The 21157-nt window shown below is 44.4% G+C and overlaps 1 protein-coding gene across 1 annotated transcript in view; it reads right to left on the bottom strand.

Moving 5' to 3' along the window:
• Positions 1-21157, bottom strand: part of SPIDR (scaffold protein involved in DNA repair) — a 651436-nt gene that overhangs the window by 28130 nt on the left and 602149 nt on the right. The window contains exons 15-16 of the mRNA XM_068237354.1: positions 11198-11402; positions 8397-8543 (exon numbers count right to left, since the gene is read on the bottom strand). Of these exons, the coding sequence (XP_068093455.1) occupies positions 8397-8543; positions 11198-11402 (352 nt within the window). The remainder of the gene's footprint in view (positions 1-8396; positions 8544-11197; positions 11403-21157) is intronic.

Genomic DNA, 21157 nt, shown 5'->3' with positions numbered 1-21157 from the left:
TTTTTTTTCCTCAGGGCATTCGGAAAGACCAGAGATCTTTTTTAATGGCTTTAGAACTCTCAGTAAATTAACATTCCACACAGATCGCCAGCCAGTACGAAAGACATTGCTGCCTACGACAAATTTCAGAAAGCAAATCAGGTAGAGGATAGATTTTCCAATGGGCAAACATTGACTAAATAATTTTTAAATGAACATAGTAAAAATAAAAAAAGTAAGCAACTTTATTCATCATGCTATTTTATCTAAAGTTTCTTTTTAAGATGGAACCTACCTCTCTTAGGGCCCTTTTCCACTAGCAATCGCTAGCGTTCGCGCTAAACGCTAGCGATTGCTGAATCGCAAGTGCTGGAAACTTCCCGGCGATTGCGTCCACGATTTTGCTATGCAATGCACTGCATAGCAAAATCGCGGCAAAGATCGCTCCGCGGTGCGATCGCGTTTGAGTCAAAAACGAATCGCGGTAGTGGAAATTACCTACCGCGATTCCTATGTTAAAAAGCAAACCGTAGCGATTTCAAAATCACTAGCGGTTTGCGATTTTGCGATTCAGCATCGCAAACGCCGCTAGTGGAAAAGGGCCCTTAAAGAGACTCTGTAACAACAAAAACCTCCCCTGGGGGGTACTCACCTCGTTTGGGGGAAGCCCCTGGATCCTAATGAGGCTTCCCACGCCGTCCTCTGTCCCACGGGGGTCTCGCCGCAGCCCTCCGAACAGCCGGCGACTGTGCCGACTGTCAGTTCAATATTTACCTTTGCTGGCTCCAGCGGGGGCGCTGTGGCGACTTTCGGCACGGAAATAGACGGAAATACCCGATCTCCGTCGGGTCCGCTCTACTGCGCAGGCGCCGGAAACTTGCGCCTGCGCAGTAGAGCAGACCCGACGGCGATCGGGTATTTCCGCCTACTTCGGCGCCGAGAGGCATCAGAGCGCCTGCGCAGGAGCCAGGAAGGTAAATATTGCGTCACGGCTGTACGGAGGGCTACAGCGAGACCCCCGAGGGACGCAGGACGGCGTGGGAAGCCTCATTAGGATCCTGAGGCTTCCCCCACCCGAGGTGAGTACCCCCCAGGGGCCGTTTTGTCGTTACAGTTCCTCTTTAACCACTTCCACACCATGACATTTTATGCTGATCTGTGCAGCGTGGGCTCTCCAGCCCACAGCACAGATCAGCTAGCAGCCAGGGCGATCAGACTTCCCCCCTTTTTTCCCCACTAAGGGGATGTCCTGCTGGGGGTCTGATCGCCGCCGGCTGCTTGCGCTTGCGGGGGGGGGGCTCTTCAAAGCCCCCCTCCGCAGCGCTTTCTGGCCTCCTTCCCCTTCCCTCCCTCTCCCTCCCCCTGTGAGCGGCGCAGGACGGAAATCCGTCCTGCGCCTGATGGGATAGGCTTTAGCCTATCAGGTGCCGGCGGTCCCCGGCCAATCAGAGGCCGGGGATCGCCGATCTCCTCTACGGCGCTGCTGCGCAGCAGCGCCGTATACATGTAAACACCGGGGAAGATCTTCCCCGTGTGTTTACATTTACCCTGCGAGCCGCCGATCGGCTCGCAGGGTGTTCACGGAGACACCCTCCGTGAGCTGACATGGAACGGCCGCTCATACGAGCGGCCGTTTCCATGGTATACACTTCTGGATTCAGGGGCGTGTATATACGTACCGAGAATCCGGAAGTGGTTAAAGGATAGACATACTACCTTAAGCATTAAATTGTCTGTATTTGAAGATCCTATAGTATTTGGTATTTTACTAATAAAGCGTGTATCATTGGCCTCAATTCACTAAGATCATGCTGGAGATAATAAGGCAAGAGAAAACTTACCTCCACACAGTGAGAGAGTTATCTTATCTCTCCATTCCTTAAGTTACTTCCTCTGTAGTTATTTTTTGAGAATTCTGGAGTAATTTTAAGGAATGAAGCGTTAACTTTAAGCAGCCCATACACTCAGCCGATTTTCTGGCCGACCGATCGAACCATCGATTGATCGATTGCAAATCGGTTGGCCAATCGACCGATCGATGGCCGATTTCGATCGATTTCGATGGATTTCCATCGAACTTGCAGGGTGGAAAATTTAGGTCGATCTGAAGAGATTGCTTATCAGTTTGCATTGGCCTTAATGGAAATCTGATGGCAAAAAAATGCTATCAGATCGAATTTCAATAGATTTCAAACTGAAATCTGTTGGAATTCTATCCTGGTAAAAAATGTTCTAAAAACGCATCAGATAGACCATCAGATGCATTTCTTATCTATCTGCTGCCAATCTGACGAGTGTATGGGCACCTTTAGAGCTCTCACCTTAAAGCGGGATTGTCACCATAAAAATCAAATTTCAACAGCAACTGGTCTGAGTGTATTAAGTGATAAAGATGCTAATGCTGCATTCAAAACTTTTTCTGCTGTTATGATTTGGCGTTATCACATACTTAAGGAGCACTGGCCCTTTAGTAGTCGGTGCCAAACAGTTGCATGCTGGGGGTTCTTTTTATCTATAATATTTTATTCCTCCTCTTCCATTTCTTTCCCTGTCTAGCTGCTTATCTGAAACACGATCCCCTGCTCACTTGTGTTTACAAGCAAGGCTGAGGTGACTCAGCGATTGGAGGAGAAAAGAAAAAAAAAAGTAAAGGGCATAAATGACATCAGGATTTAGCCTAAACTGTGAGCAAAATACATGGTTCCCACCAGAAACAGAATTCTCTTCATTTACTATATAACATTCACTGAAATCAAAACGCGGACAGTACAATCCATGTGTTATGTAAGTAGATCAAGTCTTTACCTACTTATACTTAATCTGTTTTTTTTCCCCTGGCATAGTATGGCTAATCCTACTGCTTTAACTTAAAGGCAGAAGAGTTAACTTTATGTTTGCCAGAGGTAAAATGTTTCCTGAATACTAATGCCTTATCACTATGGTGATAACTCTAGAAACGTTATTAAAGACAGGAGATAAGCTTAGTGAATTGAGGCCGATGTATTTAAAAAAATACCATAATTCAAACAAGAAGTGCAGAAATCCACAGCATCCATACATATATACATTTTATCGATCAGCCCACTGTAAGCTGCTGAATGTTGATTAGTTGTTGGCCCATGTGGGTTACAGCTCACAGTCTCTGCTACACTGTCTCACTGCACACACTGGGCAGCACAGAGCATAATGCAGCCCTCCTCTCCTGCCAAATCTCATGCCTCAGTCTCAGATTGTTTAACGCTATGACAGAAACACTGTTCATTGCCTCCATGCTGCATCAAGTAAGTGGAAATGTTTTTTTCTGTAAACAACAATGAGATTTCTGTGTGTGGTAATTAGCTGTACAAATTGGCACCACACTGTAAGCACTGCCCTAACACCATTTATCTAACCGTTCTTGATTACAGGTTTAAGCCAGCATTAAACACAGACGCCAGTCAGCTAGGAAAATACTGCAGCCTCTAATCATTTGATGAAATGTCTGGGAAGATGAAATGTGAAAAAAAAAACTTTCTAACATCTTATGTTTTTATATACAGTACACTGTTCCATCCTATCTGCAGACCACAGCTGAACTAGGGGGTGTCCGAGGTCAAGTGCATTTTGTTAAATCGGTCATAAAATAGCTGGAAGGACAACACTGACCACTTTTCAAGGCATTTTACCTACAGTATAAACTGCATAATAGACAGAGTCAATTTTATGGCAGAATGAAGTTTAAAAAGGAGGAGCCAGCACTCCAGGTGCTACAGGAACTCTGGGAGGAAGGAGGCAGTGTGGAGCGATGAGAAAAACCCATGGACACTAAATTTGAAATGTGCAACACCAATACTTTTAGACCGTGCCCTTTCATGTGCCCCTTTCTGGTGGCAACTGGTTTTAAAAGTTTTATCAGAGGTTAAAGCTCAGATTTATGAGCTCCCACTTCTAGCCTGTCCCCCTCAGAATGGGATGCACTGAGATGGTCACAGTCTTGTGATTTGGAAAGCTGATAAGGGGGCAATGTGGTGATCATGTTTACCACCTTATACCCTGCTGAGGCTTTACGCCAGCTACATAATCCAGACACCTAGGATACGATCTCTATTTCCTTTAGGGCCCGTTTCCACTGCTGCGGAAATTGGGCCAAATCCACAGAGCTTCCCCGCAAGCAAATCACGCGGGGCAACTCTGCCATAGGGGATAATGCTGCTGTCGTCCAAATTGCTTGCTTTAACAATTTAGCTGATATTGCAACATCCTTTCATGCAGGAGGCAACTAATCCCATAGCCGTGCATGGCACGGCTTCCGGGAATCAGATGCGTCCTTGCACAGGAAGGAAGTGCCGCCGCGCGTCGTGCAGGACGCACAGCGGCTAGTGGAAACGGTTCACTTCTGGAATTTCCGACTTTAAAGTCTGAAAACCACTGTGCCTGCGTTGCCGTGTCCTCGCTCCCGCTGATGTCACCAGGAGTGTACTGCGCAGGCACAGACCATACTGGGTTTGTGCTATACACTCCTAGTGTGTCTGCGCAGTACGCTCCTGGTGACATCAGCAGGAGCGAGGACACGGCAACGCAGGCGTAATGGTTTTCAAACTTTAAAGTCTGAAATTCCAGAAGTGACTCGGAGGCGGGGCCGGAGCATCGGTGAGTGGCTGCACGGGCACAGGATGTCTGCGGGGGACCATTAAAAGCCCCGGGTAAGTTCAACTCATTTTTCCCCGACCCCCCCTACAGTATTCCTTTAAACAAAAAAGTTACTGCTAAAGACCTCTGTGGAGGCCTTTAATAAACAATCTGATGTCTTGTGGGATAGGCTTTTTACCGCAAAGCCATCATGCTGACCTCTTGAATACTGCCAGGGTTAGGGCCAAGAAGCAAGGAAAAGCCTTCTGCTAGACCAAACCATGCAACATTTTCATGACAATGGGAGTCTGTCTTTTTTTTTTTTTGCACCCAACACTGAATAATATATTCAACAAATGCCCTAGAGTTACTTGTAGAAGGGCGCCTACATTGGCCATTCAATTGGTCAGGAGCGAGTTCAGGTCTATGAAGCGTTTCCACAAAGTAATCATAAATACTGTCATTGCAACTTGTACAGACACATGCGTATTGCACCCAATGTCTCGTTGGAGACAAGCACAAGTCAGTCCATGAATGTGTTTTATGGATTACTTTGCCTTTGTGGTTTTTATCACATAGGTAAGACCACACGGATGTTAAAGCAGAGGGTTTATGAACACTTGATATCTGTTGTAATGAGTAGCCCAGATTTATATAGGGTAGCATTTAAGTAAGGAGCATGAAAGTGACACAGAGTGCATCTCCTTTGCTGGGCTGGAGATGGTTTCTGTCCCCACCAGGTGAGGGGATCACGATGATCTGTTATCACAGACCGAATCCAGATGGTTTCTGAAGAAAGCTATCTGAGGTGTGGGCTTGAACGACAGGATTGACTTATCCTGTTGTCTGTTCCCATAGCCAGCCCCTACTTATTCCGTGTCTACTTTCCACTTCTCATTGTTCTCTGACTCTTACTGCTCACCATCAGTCCATCAGGGTTGCACTCTCGGGTTCTCTTCATGTTTAGGCTGTTGGATTGGATGTTTTATAGATGGGTATTTTTAAATACTGTTACCCAGTCTATGACCATCCAGGGTGCATGTCATTATTCTCTGGTTGTGTCTTCTACCTCTCTGCTCTACCGCTGGGTACAACCCAGATATTTTTAACCCATAGACCTGGATGATGAACTGCCATCCAGTTCCTAACCCTGCTCTTCCTTCCATTACATAACCTTCTCTGCTGCTCCCCCCCCCCTGCATCAAACCCCACCCCCAGTTCCATCATAGCAGTTTATTGCTTGATTTCCCTTGTTCTCCTTACTTTATATTTTTCTTTCTTTTGCCACTAACATGGTCACTTGCTCCTGTTCTGGAGTACACTTTCACCTTTCCTTGCTTGGTTTTCACTTCCCAGGATTTGACATGGCTCCAGGCTGCTGCTACAGTAATTATCACTGCCAGGGGCAAATCTCCATGTATGTCATGCTTTGCAGTTGCATACATGGGGAAGTTTTGTTTACACCCTCTACTTTGTATAGGCAACCTGCGTCATTCAATTACAGTACTTCCACTCCTGTTTTACAGCCCCATCAAGTTTTCACCTTAGCATCTGTAGCAATGGAGGAGGGCAGTGGGGCAAAGCAACTTGGCATATGCAGAGGTGAGTTGATCTGAGGGCAGATCGCTTGTGGGTTGGCAGCCTCTGTACACACGCCTATTGGCTGAGGGGATCGCTATAGGCTGCCTTAGTCAGGCGTGAGCACAGGCCTTTAGTGTATAAATGGTTTAGTGATTAGTGTATCGTATTGTGACTAGAGATGGCCTGAACCTCCGATTTTCGGTTCGCGAACTTCCACGAAAGGTTCAGTTCGCGCAAACTTTCGCAAACTGCAATAGACTTCAATGAGGAGGCGAACTTTGAAAACTAGAAACATTTATGCTGGCCACAAAAGTGATGGAAAAGATGTTTCAAGGGGTCTAACACCTGGAGGGGGGCATGGCGGAGTGGGGTAGATGCCAAAAGTCCCCGTGAATTGGACGCAAAGCAGCGTTTTAAGGGCAGAAATCACATTGAATGCTAAATTGCAGGCCTAAAGTGCTTTAAAACATCTTGCATGTGTAAACATCAATCAGGGAGTGTAATTAGAGTACTGCTTCACCCTGACACACCAAACGCACTGTGTAACGCAGCGCAAACAGCTGTTTGCGTAGTGACGGCCGTGCTGGACTGGTGCGCACTATGGCGAGAGTGCAGCCCAGATGGTCGCTGGGCTGTGGTAGCTCAATGATAGAACAACAGTGACTGTCCAGCTGATCAAATGTGGTCTGTCCACAATGAAGCAATGACCTTAATATCTTCTTGTATGTAGGTAGGCATAGGTAGGTGCCCCACTATAGGTAGGTAGGCATAGGTAGGTGTCCCAGTATAGGAAGATAGGCATAGGTAGGTGCCCCAGTAGTTAGCTAGGCATAGGTAGGAGTCCCAGTATAGGTAGGTAGGCATAGGTAGGTGTCCCAGTATAGGTAGATAGGCATAGGTAGGTGCCCCAGTAGTTAGCTAGGCATAGGTAGGAGTCCCAGTATAGGTAGGTAGGCATAGGTAGGTGCCCTAGTATAGGTAGGTAGGCATAGGTAAGTGTCCCAGTATAGGTAGATAGGCATAGGTAGGTGCCCCAGTAGTTAGCTAGGCATAGGTAGGAGTCCCAGTATAGGTAGGTAGGCATAGGTAGGTGTCCCAGTATAGGTAGATAGGCATAGGTAGGTGCCCCAGTAGTTAGCTAGGCATAGGTAGGAGACCCAGTATAGGTAGGTAGGCATAGGTAGGTGCCCTAGTATAGGTAGGTAGGCATAAGTAGGTGTCCCAATATAGGTAGACAGGCATAGGTAGGTGCCCCAGTAGTTAGCTAGGCATAGGTAGGAGACCCAGTATAGGTAGGCATAGGTAGGTGCCCTAGTATAGGTAAGTAGGCATAGGTAGGTGTCTCAGTATAGGTAGATAGGCATAGGTAGGTGCCACAGTAGTTAGCTAGGCATAGGTAGAAGACCCAGTATAGGTAGATAGGCATAGGTAGGAGCCCTAGTATAGGTAGGTAGGCATAGGTAGGTGTCCCCGTATAGGTAAGTAGGTGCCCCAATAGTTAGGTAGGCATAGGTAGGTGTCCCAGTATAGATAGTTAGGCAGGACCTGGCTGGCACAGTAATAGCAATGACCAAGGTCCAGCTGCAACAGATAGGGCTGTATAATGCAGTGTCAGTGGGCAACACACAAAAATAAAACACATCAGGAGAACATTAGCTCTCAAAAGAGCTGTTGAGGTGTGCTATTTTAGCAATAACAATCAGCCAGGGGCAAGCTAACAAGCCTACAAGAGCCTAACTAATCTTTCCCTATGAGAGTCTGCCAGCAGCTGTCCCTTCACTAATTAATGCAGGCACACAAGTGAGTGTAATGGCCAACGCTGCCTGCCTTTTATAAGGAGGGAGTGGCTCCAGGAGAGAGTGTAGCCTAATTGGCTACAATGTGCCTGCTGACTGTGATGTAGAGGGTCAAAGTTGACCCTATTGGCGCACTATGGGGGTGAACCGAACTTCAGGAAAAGTTTGCGTTACATGGCGAGAGCGAACCACCGGAAGTTCGCCTGGAACCGTTCGCCGGGGAACCGTTGGGGCCATCTCTAATTGTGACTTTTGTTAACATCAGATAAAAAGTGTGCCACTGATGAAGAATAGAGATGGTTACTAGCCCTGACGTAAATACTTAGATGATGCTGCAGATAATACAGTGCCTGCATTCTTTCACAGGTCTTAGCTCACTTGTATTAAGAGGGTGCTTAATGACGTGTCTGTCATTTGTCTCATAGTACCAACCTGTTACCAAGCACAGAGAGTTTGCCTCGGTTGCAGAATCCAGTTCGTCCAGTTTAGCAGGACCAGTCAGCTCATTAGCGCCAGAAGCATGGGATAAAAGGGGATTTTGTAATGAAAGAACTGTGCGTTCAGCACAAATGATCCTACCTGCCAAAATAAATTAGAACAAAATTACTATACAACCATACACACAAACTAAAACTGTGTACTGTAGGTGAATATATACTTTTACATACTGCATAAAGAATTGTATGTGCAGACTCAGGGAGGATTCACACTTATTGAGGAAAACCGAAAATTTTTAACACGTGTTTTGTTGCATTAAACTTTGCGTTCATATGCAAATTTTCACATGCAATTATTCAGAAAGGCAGTTGAAAGGCTACAGGAATTTGCATGCCATGTACGAATTTATGCTGCAAGAAGTACGTATTTTCACACATTAGAAAACGCAAATGCATAAATGCGAATTATAGAAGAAATGTAATTCTCTATTGACTTTTATTGGATGTGTTGCAAGCCCGTCACATTCACAAAATGCATGCAATTTGAATTAGTGTGAACCCTACCTCAGAAATGTAAAGCCACTCCTCTGCATCTGCGGTGACCCCACTTGGGTAGTGGATGCATGATTCCATCCACTGTCCATGTGAATTATTATGTATCTATACTGTACGCACGCTAGAGTTTCAGATTCTTCCAGCATATGTATGATTCTTTACGCTCTTCGACCTGGAAAGCTCTTGTTCCTATACAAAATGCACAGAAAAAGTGCAGTGTTGTGGGACAACCGGTAGCAGGAAAAAAGGGCGCAAGACGAAGGGTGGACGAAAAGGGCGCCACCATAGACTTTAATGCAATTATAGTTAATACAGCGAAAAAAGCAGAAAAATGGGTGCCGCGAAAAATATCGTTAACAACATTAGAACATAGTTTTTGAAGTAGTTATCGTTTTAATGTTTGCAACGTTATTGTTTTTGTCTTTTTGTACAGATTTTACGTTATCAAAGATATTATCGCTTCTATGTGTAAAAGGGTGTTTCTGCAGAGGTAGTAGTTAGGGTCAGGCAACACCAGGGGGAGTGGTTAGGGTTAGGCACCACCCGGGCGGCGGTTAGTTTTAGGCAACACCAGGGGGGTTGGTTAGAGTTAGGTACCACCAGGGGGGTGGTTAGGGTTAGGCACCACCGGGGGTTTGGGGGGGGGGTGGGGGGCTAGGGTTAGGCACCACCGAGGGGGTAATTAGAGTTAGGCACCACCAGGAGGGGTAATTAGGGTTAGGCACCACCAGGGGAGTGGTTAGTTTTAGGCACCACAAGGGGAGGGTTCTTTGTGAGAGTAGGGTTGGGTTAAGCTGTATTGTTGAATTATGTAACAGTTGTTAATATCTTTTCATTATTATTTCCTGTCTGTAATTACAATAGTATTTATCATTAACCAAGTTTGACAATGAAGTTTATCATTATCAGATTTTGTTATCCACCCACGCCATTTCGTTATCAAGCCAAGCCCTTTTTTCACTGTGCCCTTTTTTCATGCATGCGGGAAAAACACAAATTTGAACATCAACATTGTCCTCTTATGGGAAAATAGATGACCTTGCAGACTGCAAAATGTATTTAAAAACACGAGGAAATCTGGAACAAGCCCTTAGATAAGGTGGGGAAAAAACATTCATCTAGTTAAATTGAATTCATGCAAAAACGGCGCAGGGAAATTTGGGTGCAGGGCAAAGCCCAAAAATTGTTCACCCTGCACCTGCAAAAGTCCCGGTGGTGTTAATTACTATTTTCCCTCCAGGCCGCCATGGACTCAGGGGAAAGATGTAATTCAGCTGTTGGCTAAAAGCAGCTCACCCTGCTCCTGCAAAAGTCACGGTGGCATTAATTACTATTCCGCCTCCAGGCCGCCAAGGACTCGGGAAAGACATAATTTGGCTGCTAGCTATTGTTGACGGCCGAATTATGCTGCTTTTATAGTAATTTTTGGGCTCCATCTTTTTGTTTATCTCATCATGTCACAGGTCAGTTCAGTTATCCATCAGGGTACATTCACACTGCAAATTCGCATGCGTATGCAAATTCACATACATATGCATCAATTTTTTACATGCAAATCTGCATGCGTAATCGCTAATTTTTTAATATCTTTAGTTTTTTTTTACTCTATTGACATACAGGAAAATGCACGTAAAAACATGCAAAGAAAGTGAACATGAAACTGCACACATAAATATGCAGCGCCCTAAACATTGTAGCACTGTAGGACAGATTTTTTCTGCGTGCAAATTCTGGATATAATGGAAACAGGCCAATTGAAATATTTTGCTATGCTAATCTGTGTGCAGAGAATGCACACAAATTTGCATCTAATGGAAACAGGCCCTTTTACGGCAGGGGAGCCTGCCACAGAACTCTAATACCGCGCCATTCCGTCTTTTATACACCCTGCGGCAGACTGCACCCCCGACTTACGGGACAGTCATTGAGGGATATTACCCCATCTGGTACTCAGACAGGAACTAAAAACAGCCACACCCAACAAAACAACAATACGAATATGACAAACATTCCACTTTATATTACCTTGTTCACAATTAAACAAAATTAAACAATACTGTAGTGTAGATTAGAACACAGTTTTACAAGCTTTACAAACTGTGTTCAAACTATGTAAATAAGATTGTATGACATTACAAGACTCATTCTGAAAGGGTTCTACTTCAATCCCTGAGCACCAATAGGTGGACAAAAACTCAACAACTTCCAAATGACTTTCATGTTGATAACCTAGCCACTTACAGTTTTCTTTGACTGCATCTTTGAAAAAGATATTGCAGGGTGACTTCTTGGAAAAGGCATCCAGCACTCTGGAATCCACAGCACAAGATGGCAAAACACACACTGACAGGACTCTAGGAACTCCAGACTTGTTTGGTGCCATCTGCAGGGTTTCATCAGTCACATAAAAACAAAATTCCTTGTGCTCTAGCAAGTTGCCTTTTACCTGTAGGGTGAAATGAAGATTGCTGTTATGCCTTTATACGGTGCTGACATCTTCTCTAGCATTTTACATATACATGGTGTACATAAGGCTCAACACACCATACAATCTTGGTTGTTCAATCTTACCACTTTCATGTAGTATAAGAGCTTCTCCAATCAATCGTTCAAGGTATTTTCAATCTGTTGGTCCTTATACTACATAGATTTGGTAAATCTGTACAACCAAGATTGTATGGTGTGTGTTGAGCTTTATACATAGTTCACTAAAGGGGCCCATACACAAATAGATTGCCACTCAATGTAGCAAACAGATCAATCCCTCTCTGATCTGAATAAGATAAAAGAAGTAACAAATCCCCCCCCCCCCTATATACTCCACAGAAATTTTCAATAGATGTCACCATTAAATCTATTGAACCACAGCGTTCCACTGTTCGATACAGTGCAATGCTGTGGGCTGTCGATCTACCCGTCATGACCAATCAACCAAAACAATCTGTCCTGTTGTAATTTCAATAGCTTTTTTTCTGCAAATTGATCAAAATTACGATTAATGCGGCTCATAGTGCCATTGATTTATTGTAGATTGGCAGGTGTGCTTCTCTGCAGGGAAAAATCGATGCTTAACTGTCTCTCACAGGAGCTCACAATCTAGTCCTCTTGCTAGTACACAGTCTAATGCTGGGAATACACAATGAGTTTTTTGGCAGATTTACTGTCCAATCGATCCTCTGATCAATGTTCCTATCGTTTTTTCTGAATGATTTCCATTCACTTCTACGCGGAAATCGATCAGAAAAACGATCAAAATCAGATCGGACCTGTCGGTGTATTCCCAGCCTAATGTTTCTACTATTGGTAAAAAACTAGGTACATGCTGTGCAATAAAGTGAAAGCTCAGGTAAAGGATTAATATGTTCCTGATATAGATTATCTACCTGTACTATCAGTTTGCAGCAAATATATCTGGCAGGATTTCCATAGAGTTAATGTTCACGCTGCTGCTGCTGCGGCTGTTTACAGGTATTCCTGATCAATGCCTGTTTGGTATTGAACAAGTATATATCAGGAACGCTCTAATTTTTAACAAACTCTCTTCATCGAATCAGCGTCTAGGCCAGGCATGGGCAAACTCGGCCCTCCAGCTGTTACGAAACTACAAGTCCCACAATGCATTTGCCTTTATGAGTCATGATTGTGGCTGTCAGTGTCCTGCAATGCATTGTGGGACTTGTAGTTCCTTAACAGCTGGAGGGCCAAGTTTGTCCATGCCTGACCTAGGCCATAAAAGTGCATTGCAATGTGTGTACCTAGACTAAGGCCAATTAGCTTTTCTGTTTGTTTTGTTTTTGCATGTGAGAGAAAACTAGAGTGCCCTCAGGATATCCACACATGCATGAGGAGAACATCCAAGCTCTATGCAGTGTATTGGCTGAGGACAATGCAGAATATCCTGGGCTGAAAAGAATTAGAGCAGATTGCTGAGGCATGTCATCGTTCTTTGTACATACTGTACATGTGGAAAGATTGTAAAATCATATTGCAAGGCCTTTGTCTAACCATGCATAGGCAAATTAGCTTAAAAAAAATTCCTCCTTACTGATGTCAGAAGGCCTAATATGCACCAGACCTGTCAGTCTACACTGTGTGGAAGGAACCACATATCATACAGGGGAAATGGAAAATTACATTTATATAGCGTATAAAGACATTGAACTAATTCATCAAAGAGATGGTCAATGAGATGTTAATAATTGCAGCTTACATGAAAACTGTATGCATCTTGGATTTGGACCAATCAAAAGCATCAGAACGTGCATTTGATTGGCTCAATACCAAATCCCATACACCTTGTATTAAATTTGCATGCATGTTAGAATTATCTGCATCTCACCGTCTATCTCTATTCACCATTAACCTCCCTGAAAAAAATAACTGATGAGGTAAATACAGGACTGAAATGTTAGCAGTCGTCCATGTTTTTGGTGATTAGGACTGAAAAGGAAATCTGCTGCAGCCAGTCTGTGTGCGCGAGGACAGACATAGGGGAGCTATGACAATGGCTGCTGTATTGTTTTATAGGTGCAATGAGCATGTGTACAGTGGCCTCTGATCCTCCTCGCTGCATCGGCAAGCGAGCTGCCTGGTGGATTGCCTCAGTTGAGTGCAAATCAAGACCATTGTGCGCCTACTCACCCCACCTCCTCTGTCAGCCCTCTTCCCCTCTGCATAGCTGCAGAATGCGTTGCTAGCAGGGCCGTAACTACAGGGGAGCAGTCTCTGAGAACCCAGCAGGGCCCAGAGCTGTAAGGGGGCCCCCAACCAACTACTACTTCACTCTCTCCAATAAAGGAGTCCATCCTTTAGTTCAAATGTTTTTGTGGCTACACTTGTTATGGATGTGAAAATTCTGATGTCTACACTTCTTTTATGCGCCTAGCAAGATGGGCTCCTTGGCTGTGAGGGTCACAGAGGGGAAGCAAGGAAAACTGTGTGAACCTTGGGGGGTCCTATCAAAGTTCTGCTGGGGGCCCCATGATTTGTAGTTATGCCCCTGGTTGCTAGCCTAGAGATTAGCGATGACTTTGTACAGCATTTGCCCCCAGACAGTCCCTCAAAGGTCCGAGACCCAAAACATGCATGCATGCATGGAATGTGAGTGATGAGATGAGTGGGGTCAGGTGATCTGCTCTATGCTGAAGAGTGATCTCCAATTCTGTTGGTAAGAAGGAACATCAGGACCCAGAAGCCAGGGGTTTAAAATATATTTATTGCACATAAAGCAAATGTGCAAAGTAAAAAAAAATACTTTTTACATTGCCAATTGATAAAAATGTACTATCATAAGCCATAGAAAAATGTGAGGCTGAACACCGGCTTTCATTTCACATCCTTCAAAACTACAGCAAAAAAAGTGTTCACCAAAGTGGTGTTTATATTTTAGTTTATATATATAGGCCTCTTGTTTTTACAGCTTGGAAAGTCTTGTACAAGATCAAAAGGAAAATCCCGCTGCACCAGTGTTTATGGTGAAAGTAGAAAATCTTTATTCCATAATCCAGCATCACAGCATACAGCAAAGCTCACGCGTATCGGAGCAAGAATGACTCTTTAATCATAGCTATGATTAGGGAGCCATTCTTGTTTCGATACGCGGGATTTTCCTTTTTACCTGTTACTGATGCTGGCCAAGATTTGCTGCTCCCTTTGTTGGGTGAGTGTGTGTAGCAGCCTTCCTTTACAATTTTCTCTTGTACAAGATGCTGCAGATATCTCCACTACTAATAAAAAAACAGATCTTGCATAGGAAACGAAAAGGTTAAATTCAAATAAGAAGAAACACATTAATCTCAAATAGAAAAAAAAATATCTTAATGACAGTCTGAACCTGGATAATCACTGAACCATTGCCTCTCCCACTCAAGTTTACATTCTTCAGAAACTGCCTGCCAGGGATCTCTCCCAGTCCTGACCCACAGAGATCAGATTGTCAGGTGAGCGTCATCACCTGTTCCCCTCTCATTCTCTATGCCGTAAGGCCACAAATCATCTCCTTATTCAAACATTGCTGCACTAAAGGATTAACATAAATGATTATCCATGAATCATCTTACAATCACTTCTTATTATTCATATTTACTTGCATAGTGCTGACATTTTCTGCAGTGCTCTGCAGAGTACATAGTTTATTTAGCTCAGAAACAGAAAAAAGGCTGGAACACTTCTTTGAGGGCCCATTTCCACTTGTGCGGTGCGAATCTCCGCGGTAAAAATTCGCATGCGGATGCGAATTTCGCATGCGGTTGTATGCAAATTTTCGTGCAAACTCACATGAAAATTTGCATGGATGACGCTGTATGCTGATGCACATTATGCAGATATTCTTGTTATTTTATTTATAAAGCACCATCATCTTCTGTGGTGCTGTATGGATTACAAAACAGACAATGAATACATAATAATAATTCCTGTATTTGTATATCGCTTTTCTCCTGTCGGACTCAAATCGCTTGCAAGGCAGCCACTAGAGTGCACTCAGTAGGTAGTAGCAGTGTTAGGGAGTCTCGCCTAAGAACTCCTTACTGAATAGGTGCTGGATTACTGAATAGGTGCAGCTGAGATTTTAACCCAGGTCTCCTCTGTCGGAGGCAGAGTCCTTACACTATCCAGCCACTGCTTACAAACAGTAGTTCTTACACAGTAAAATTGGAGCATTTGGTAATAGAAGTACATCAGCTGCCATATTCCTCTCACTTCAGGTGTGCTTTAGGGATGGATTTATCCTTCCTGGCGGTAAGCCTGAGCTGAGCTCGGGCTATGCCGCACAGGAGGATTTCTCAGGCCCTGCTGGGCCGATTCGCATAATTTCTTTTTGCAACACGTGTGCATTCCGATAGCCGCCGCTACCCGCCGATCGCCGCGCACCCCCCACCCCAGACCCCGTGCGCTGCCTGGCCAATCAGTGCCAGGCAGCGCTGAGGGGTGGATCGGGACTCCCTTTGACGCCATGGCGACAGGGGAAGCCCTCCAGGAAATCCCGTTCTTTGAACGGGATTTCCTGATGCGGGCGGGGGGATGCCGCTGCACAGCGGCTATCATGTAGCGAGCCCTAGGCTCGCTACATGATTTAACAAAAACATTTTTTTAAAAAAGCTACTGCGCTGCCCCCTGGCGGTTTCTAATAGACCGCCAGGAGGGTTAAAGGACACCTGAAGCGAGCGGTATATGGAGGCTGCCATATTTATTTCCTTGTAAACAATACCAGTTGCCTGGCAGCCCTCCCTCTAATACTTTTAGCCAGAACCCTGAACAAGCATTCAGCAGATCAGTCGTTTCTGACATAATTGCCAGATCTGACTAGATTAGCTGCATGCTTGTTTCTTGTGTTATTCAGACACTACTGCAGCCAAATAAATCAACAGGGCTGTCAGGCAACTGGTATTGTTTAAGAGGAAATAAATATGGCAGCATCCATATTCTTCTCGCTACAGTTGTCCTTTAAAGTTATCAAGGCTCAGAGTATGGCGGGAAAGGTGTGGGAGGAAAGGTGAAACTAGTGAAAAGTTCTGGATATAAGAGTGAGAGGTGGTGATGGTAGCTAGAAGGGGCTGTAGAGAAGGATATTTTTATTAGTGGTGTTATGATTGCAGGGAAGTTTCTAGGCTTAATAGCTCTCAGGTCAAGCGTGTAAAAATCTCCACCACATGCTTTTAATTCCACAGCCAGAGGTGCCCTCAGTATTAGGTAGACAGATGCATCCAGATGTGCCCCCCAGTATAGGTATCCAGACATAGTCACCCCAAAGTATAGGAAGCCAGATGTGAACCCAGTATCGGTATCCAGACATAGCCACCCCAAGTATAGGTAACCCCAAGTATAGGTAATGGGCAGCACGGTGGCGTAGTGGTTAGCTCTCTCGCCTTGCAGCGCTGGGTCCCCGGTTCGAATCCCAGCCAGGGCACTATCTGCAAAGAGTTTGTATGTTCTCTCCGTGTCTGCGTGGGTTTCCTCCGGGCACTCCGGTTTCCTCCCACATTCCAAAAACATACGGATAAGTTAATTGGCTCCCTCTAAAAAAAAAAAAAAAAAAAAAAAAAAAAAAAAAAAATTGGCCCTAGACTACAGTACTTACACTACATAATATAGACATATGGCAATGGTAGGGATTAGATTGTGAGCTCCTTTGAGGGACAGTTAGTGACAAGATATATATATATATATATATATATATATATATATATATATATATATACACTGTACAGCGCTGCGTAATATGTCGGCGCTATATAAATACTAAATAATAATAATAATAATAATAATAACCAGATGTGCCCTCCAGTACAGGTAACCATAGGAGCCGCTAGTATTAGGTAACACGGAGTGGAGGGGTGAAGTGACCAATCTCTCCAGGATTCAGCACCAGGCGCACGTGATACATCTTCCTGCTAGGCGTCCCAGTCTGCATGGCTAAAGCGGTGTGAAAGGTTATGAATTTTAGAAATCTTACTGGTGAAGTGTGATACAAAGCTGATAAAGGAGGGAAGTGCAGCAGGATCTTGAAAGCTGTTTATGTTGAGAAATGTGAGGAAATGAGGGGAGGAGAAGTAGTAAAATGAGTGAGGAGAAGTAGTATTGTGTACATTGGAAATCTCATCCCCGACCTCTCCTAGAGCTATTAACTGTAACTTCTCTCGCTGAAAGTGAATATTGTCTTTAAAAGACTTCTGATGGGAAAATAAAAATCTACAGAATGTTTTACTCACGTGGGGCAATGATGGTGACCTGTCGGCAGGGTCGGCTCTCCTGCGAGTGCCCGCACGTCTACGTCCTCTGGCGGGTACTGTGCCTGTGTATTCGTTGTGCGCAGGCGCAGTATGTGCCAAATGACATAGATGCGTGGGCGCGGAAGAGTAAAACATTTTGTAGATTTTTATTTTCACATCAGAAGTCCTTTAAAGACAATATTCACTTTCAGCGAGAGAAGTTACAGTTAATAGCTCTAGGAGAGGCCGGGAATGAGATTTCCAATGTTAACAATACTACTTCTCCTCACTCATTTCCTCACATTTCTCAACATAAACAGCTTTTCAAGCTCCTGCTGCACTTCCCTCCTCCTACCCCAGAATGTTTATCAGCTTTGTATCACACTTCACCAGCAAGATTTATAAAATACTTAACCTTCAACGCCGCTTTAGCCATGCAGACTGGGTCGCCTAGCAGGAAGATGTATCAACTACTGCACAGAGGACGTGGGCGCACAGGCACCCGCTGACAGGTCATCATCATTGCGGGCGGCCTGCAGGGACACAGAGGAGGGCAGGTGCTGCGGTGAGGGACCGAGACTACTGCTCGGGACTTAAATAAGCCCCAGGCGAGTAAAACATAAGATTTTTATTTTCACATCAGAAGTCCTTTAACTCCTTGCAGACTGCTCCACGCCAATTGGCGTGAACGTGGCGGCAGCCCCAGGACCGCTCCACGCCGATTGGCATTAACGGCCTTCTATGGGGATAGCAGGAGAGTGCGTGCGCATCTCCGCTTGGAAGGCGATCACCACTCGGAGACTGTTAGACGGCGAAACTGCTGTTTAATAGGGCTGTACAGCGCTGCGATCTAAGATCGCAGCGCTGTACTGGGAACAGCCGTGTGACACGGCTGTCCCCCTGGGGGACACAGAAGCGATCGGCAGTGATAGGCTGAAGCCTATCACAGCCGATCGCTGTGATAGGCTGACAGGGGAGGGTGGGAGGGAAAGGGATATTTTTTTTAAAGAAATACACACATTTAATTAAAAAATAGATACATATTTGGCAAAAAATAAATAAACATTGGAGGAGCGATCAGACACCACCAACAGAAAGCTCTGTTGGTGGGGAGAAAAAGGCGGGTGGGAATCACTAGTGTGCGGCCCAGCAGTGAGCCCTTAAAGCTGCAGTGGCCTCTTTAGTTAAAAATGGCCTGGTCATGGGGGGGGTGGGGGGGGGGGTTGTTTAACAGCGCGGTCCTCATGTGGTTAACCCATTCAGGTTCCGTGGTTTTCACGAGAGAAATGTTCACCTCCCATTCATTAGCCTATAACTTTATCACTACTTATCACGATGAACTGATCTATATCTTGTTTTTTCCGCCACCAATTAGGCTTTCTTTGGGGGGTACATTTTGCTAAGAGCCACTTTACTGTAAACGCATTTTAACAGGAAGAATAAGAAAAAAATGGAAAAATTCATTATTTCTCAGTTTTCAGCCATTATAGTTTTAAAATAATACATGCCTCCATAATTAAAACTCACGTATTGTATTTGCCCATATGTCCCGGTTATTACACCGTTAAAATTATGTCCCTATCACAATGTATGGCGACAATATTTTATTTGGAAATAAAGGTGCATTTTTTCCATTTTGCATCTATCACTATTAACAAGTTTAAAATAAAAAAAATATAGAAATATTTCATCTTTACATTGATATTTAAAAAGTTTAGACCCTTACGTAAATATTTACATGTTTTTTTTTTATTATTGTAATGTTTTTTTTTTATAGTAAACATTTTGTTTGGGTAGTTTTGGGAGGGTGGGGGGTAAACAATAGATTTATAATGTAAATGTGTGTTCATTTTAATTTATTTTTATTTTCAGTTGTAGTATTACTTTTTGGCCACAAGATGGCGGCCATGAGTTTGTTTACATAACGTCACTCTAAGCGTAACACACGCTTAGAGTGGCGCATCGGGGAGGGAACGGCCACAAAAGGCGCAGCTTCTGAGAGAAGCTGTCGCTTTTTCAGCGGGGGAGAGGAATCAGTGATCGGGCACCATAGCCCGATACATTAATTCCCTGGCTACCGAATCCGCGGTCGGGAGTGCGCGTGCACGTGCGCGATCGGCCGCGAGGGCGCGTGGTAGCGCACATGGTTCCTGGACGTAGTTTCTACGTCCAGGAACCAAAATAGGTTAAAGTGTGTAGGTAGACACAGAACGTTTATATTGAGCTTTTCCCCTGGCAGACTCAAAGCGCCAGAGCTGCAGGGTGTGCTCAGTAGGCAATAGCAGTATTAGGCCGGCTAGGTGCTGGCTTACTGTACAGGAAAAGCCAAGATTCAAACCCTGGTCTGCTGTGTCAAAGGCAGAGCCCTTTATCACTACACTATACAGCCACTCCATTCCTCTCCTACCTGGTAGAACAGGAATCACAGAGCAACATGGTTCCACACATAGCTGGAGTGTTATGCCTGCCTTGTTACGCACCATGCAATTTACCATTAGATATATAGTCGAATAGATAATTTCCGACAGGTCCATTCTGATTTCCATTTGTTTTTCTGATCGATTTTGTTTAGAAGTGATCAGAAAAGTTATCAGAAATCGGATCTGTCAGAAATGATCTATTCAATTGTCTAGATCAGTGGTCCTCAAACTAAGGCCCGCGGGCCAAATGCGGCCCCCCAAGGCTTTTTCACTGGCCCCCAAACACAAAATGTATAACATATAGATGCAGCCCACTGCACCTTTAAATATTGATTTATTGTATTTATAAAGCGCCAACATATTATGCAGCGCTGGACATTAGTTTAAGAGGCCCACATATAGAATAGCAGTGCTGGCACCACCCTTCCATATACTGTAGAAGCCAGCGAGCAGTCATTTGCTGGCTTTCAATCCAATTCTGCATCAGGTGACACTGCTGCCCAACTGGACAGCAGATTGTCACCTGGGTATGCTTTACTGTCTGGTGCACAAAGACGTTCTTTGGGATCCGCATGACTGAATGGCTGCTGCTGGGAGTTCTCCTCCAGGCATGATTGGGAGGAATCAATACCTAGTGTACATTCAATGCAATGTTTTTCAACATCATTTTATGTATGTTTCGGGCCCCCCAGCAGTCTGAAGTATATTGACCCAGCCCTTGACCAAAAAAGTTTGGGGATTTCTGGTCTATATGATGGCATATTGCATGGTGTGTACCAGGCATAAGAGAAACTTATGCAAAAAAGCAAATATAAACTACACTCGCAGTGGATGACTCAACCTCCTTTCAAAAACTACAGAAAAAAATACACATAAATACACATACGGTAATCAATATGACAAGCAAAAGAAAAATTACACTGGTAAGAAAATATAGTCAAACTACAGGAGGTGGAGTGGTGTTTGCAAATCAAAAACTGGACAATATTATAAAATATCTTGGTTGTTACTTAAAGATCTGAAGCACTGAATCCTTTACCGTTCTTTAGGCACACTGTACATAAGTAGGATTC

This window comes from Hyperolius riggenbachi, chromosome 5 (assembly GCF_040937935.1).
Source record: "Hyperolius riggenbachi isolate aHypRig1 chromosome 5, aHypRig1.pri, whole genome shotgun sequence".
Taxonomy (NCBI): Eukaryota; Metazoa; Chordata; class Amphibia; order Anura; family Hyperoliidae; genus Hyperolius; species Hyperolius riggenbachi.
Note: the sequence above shows the minus strand (reverse complement) of the source record. Positions and strands in the feature narration are given on the sequence as shown.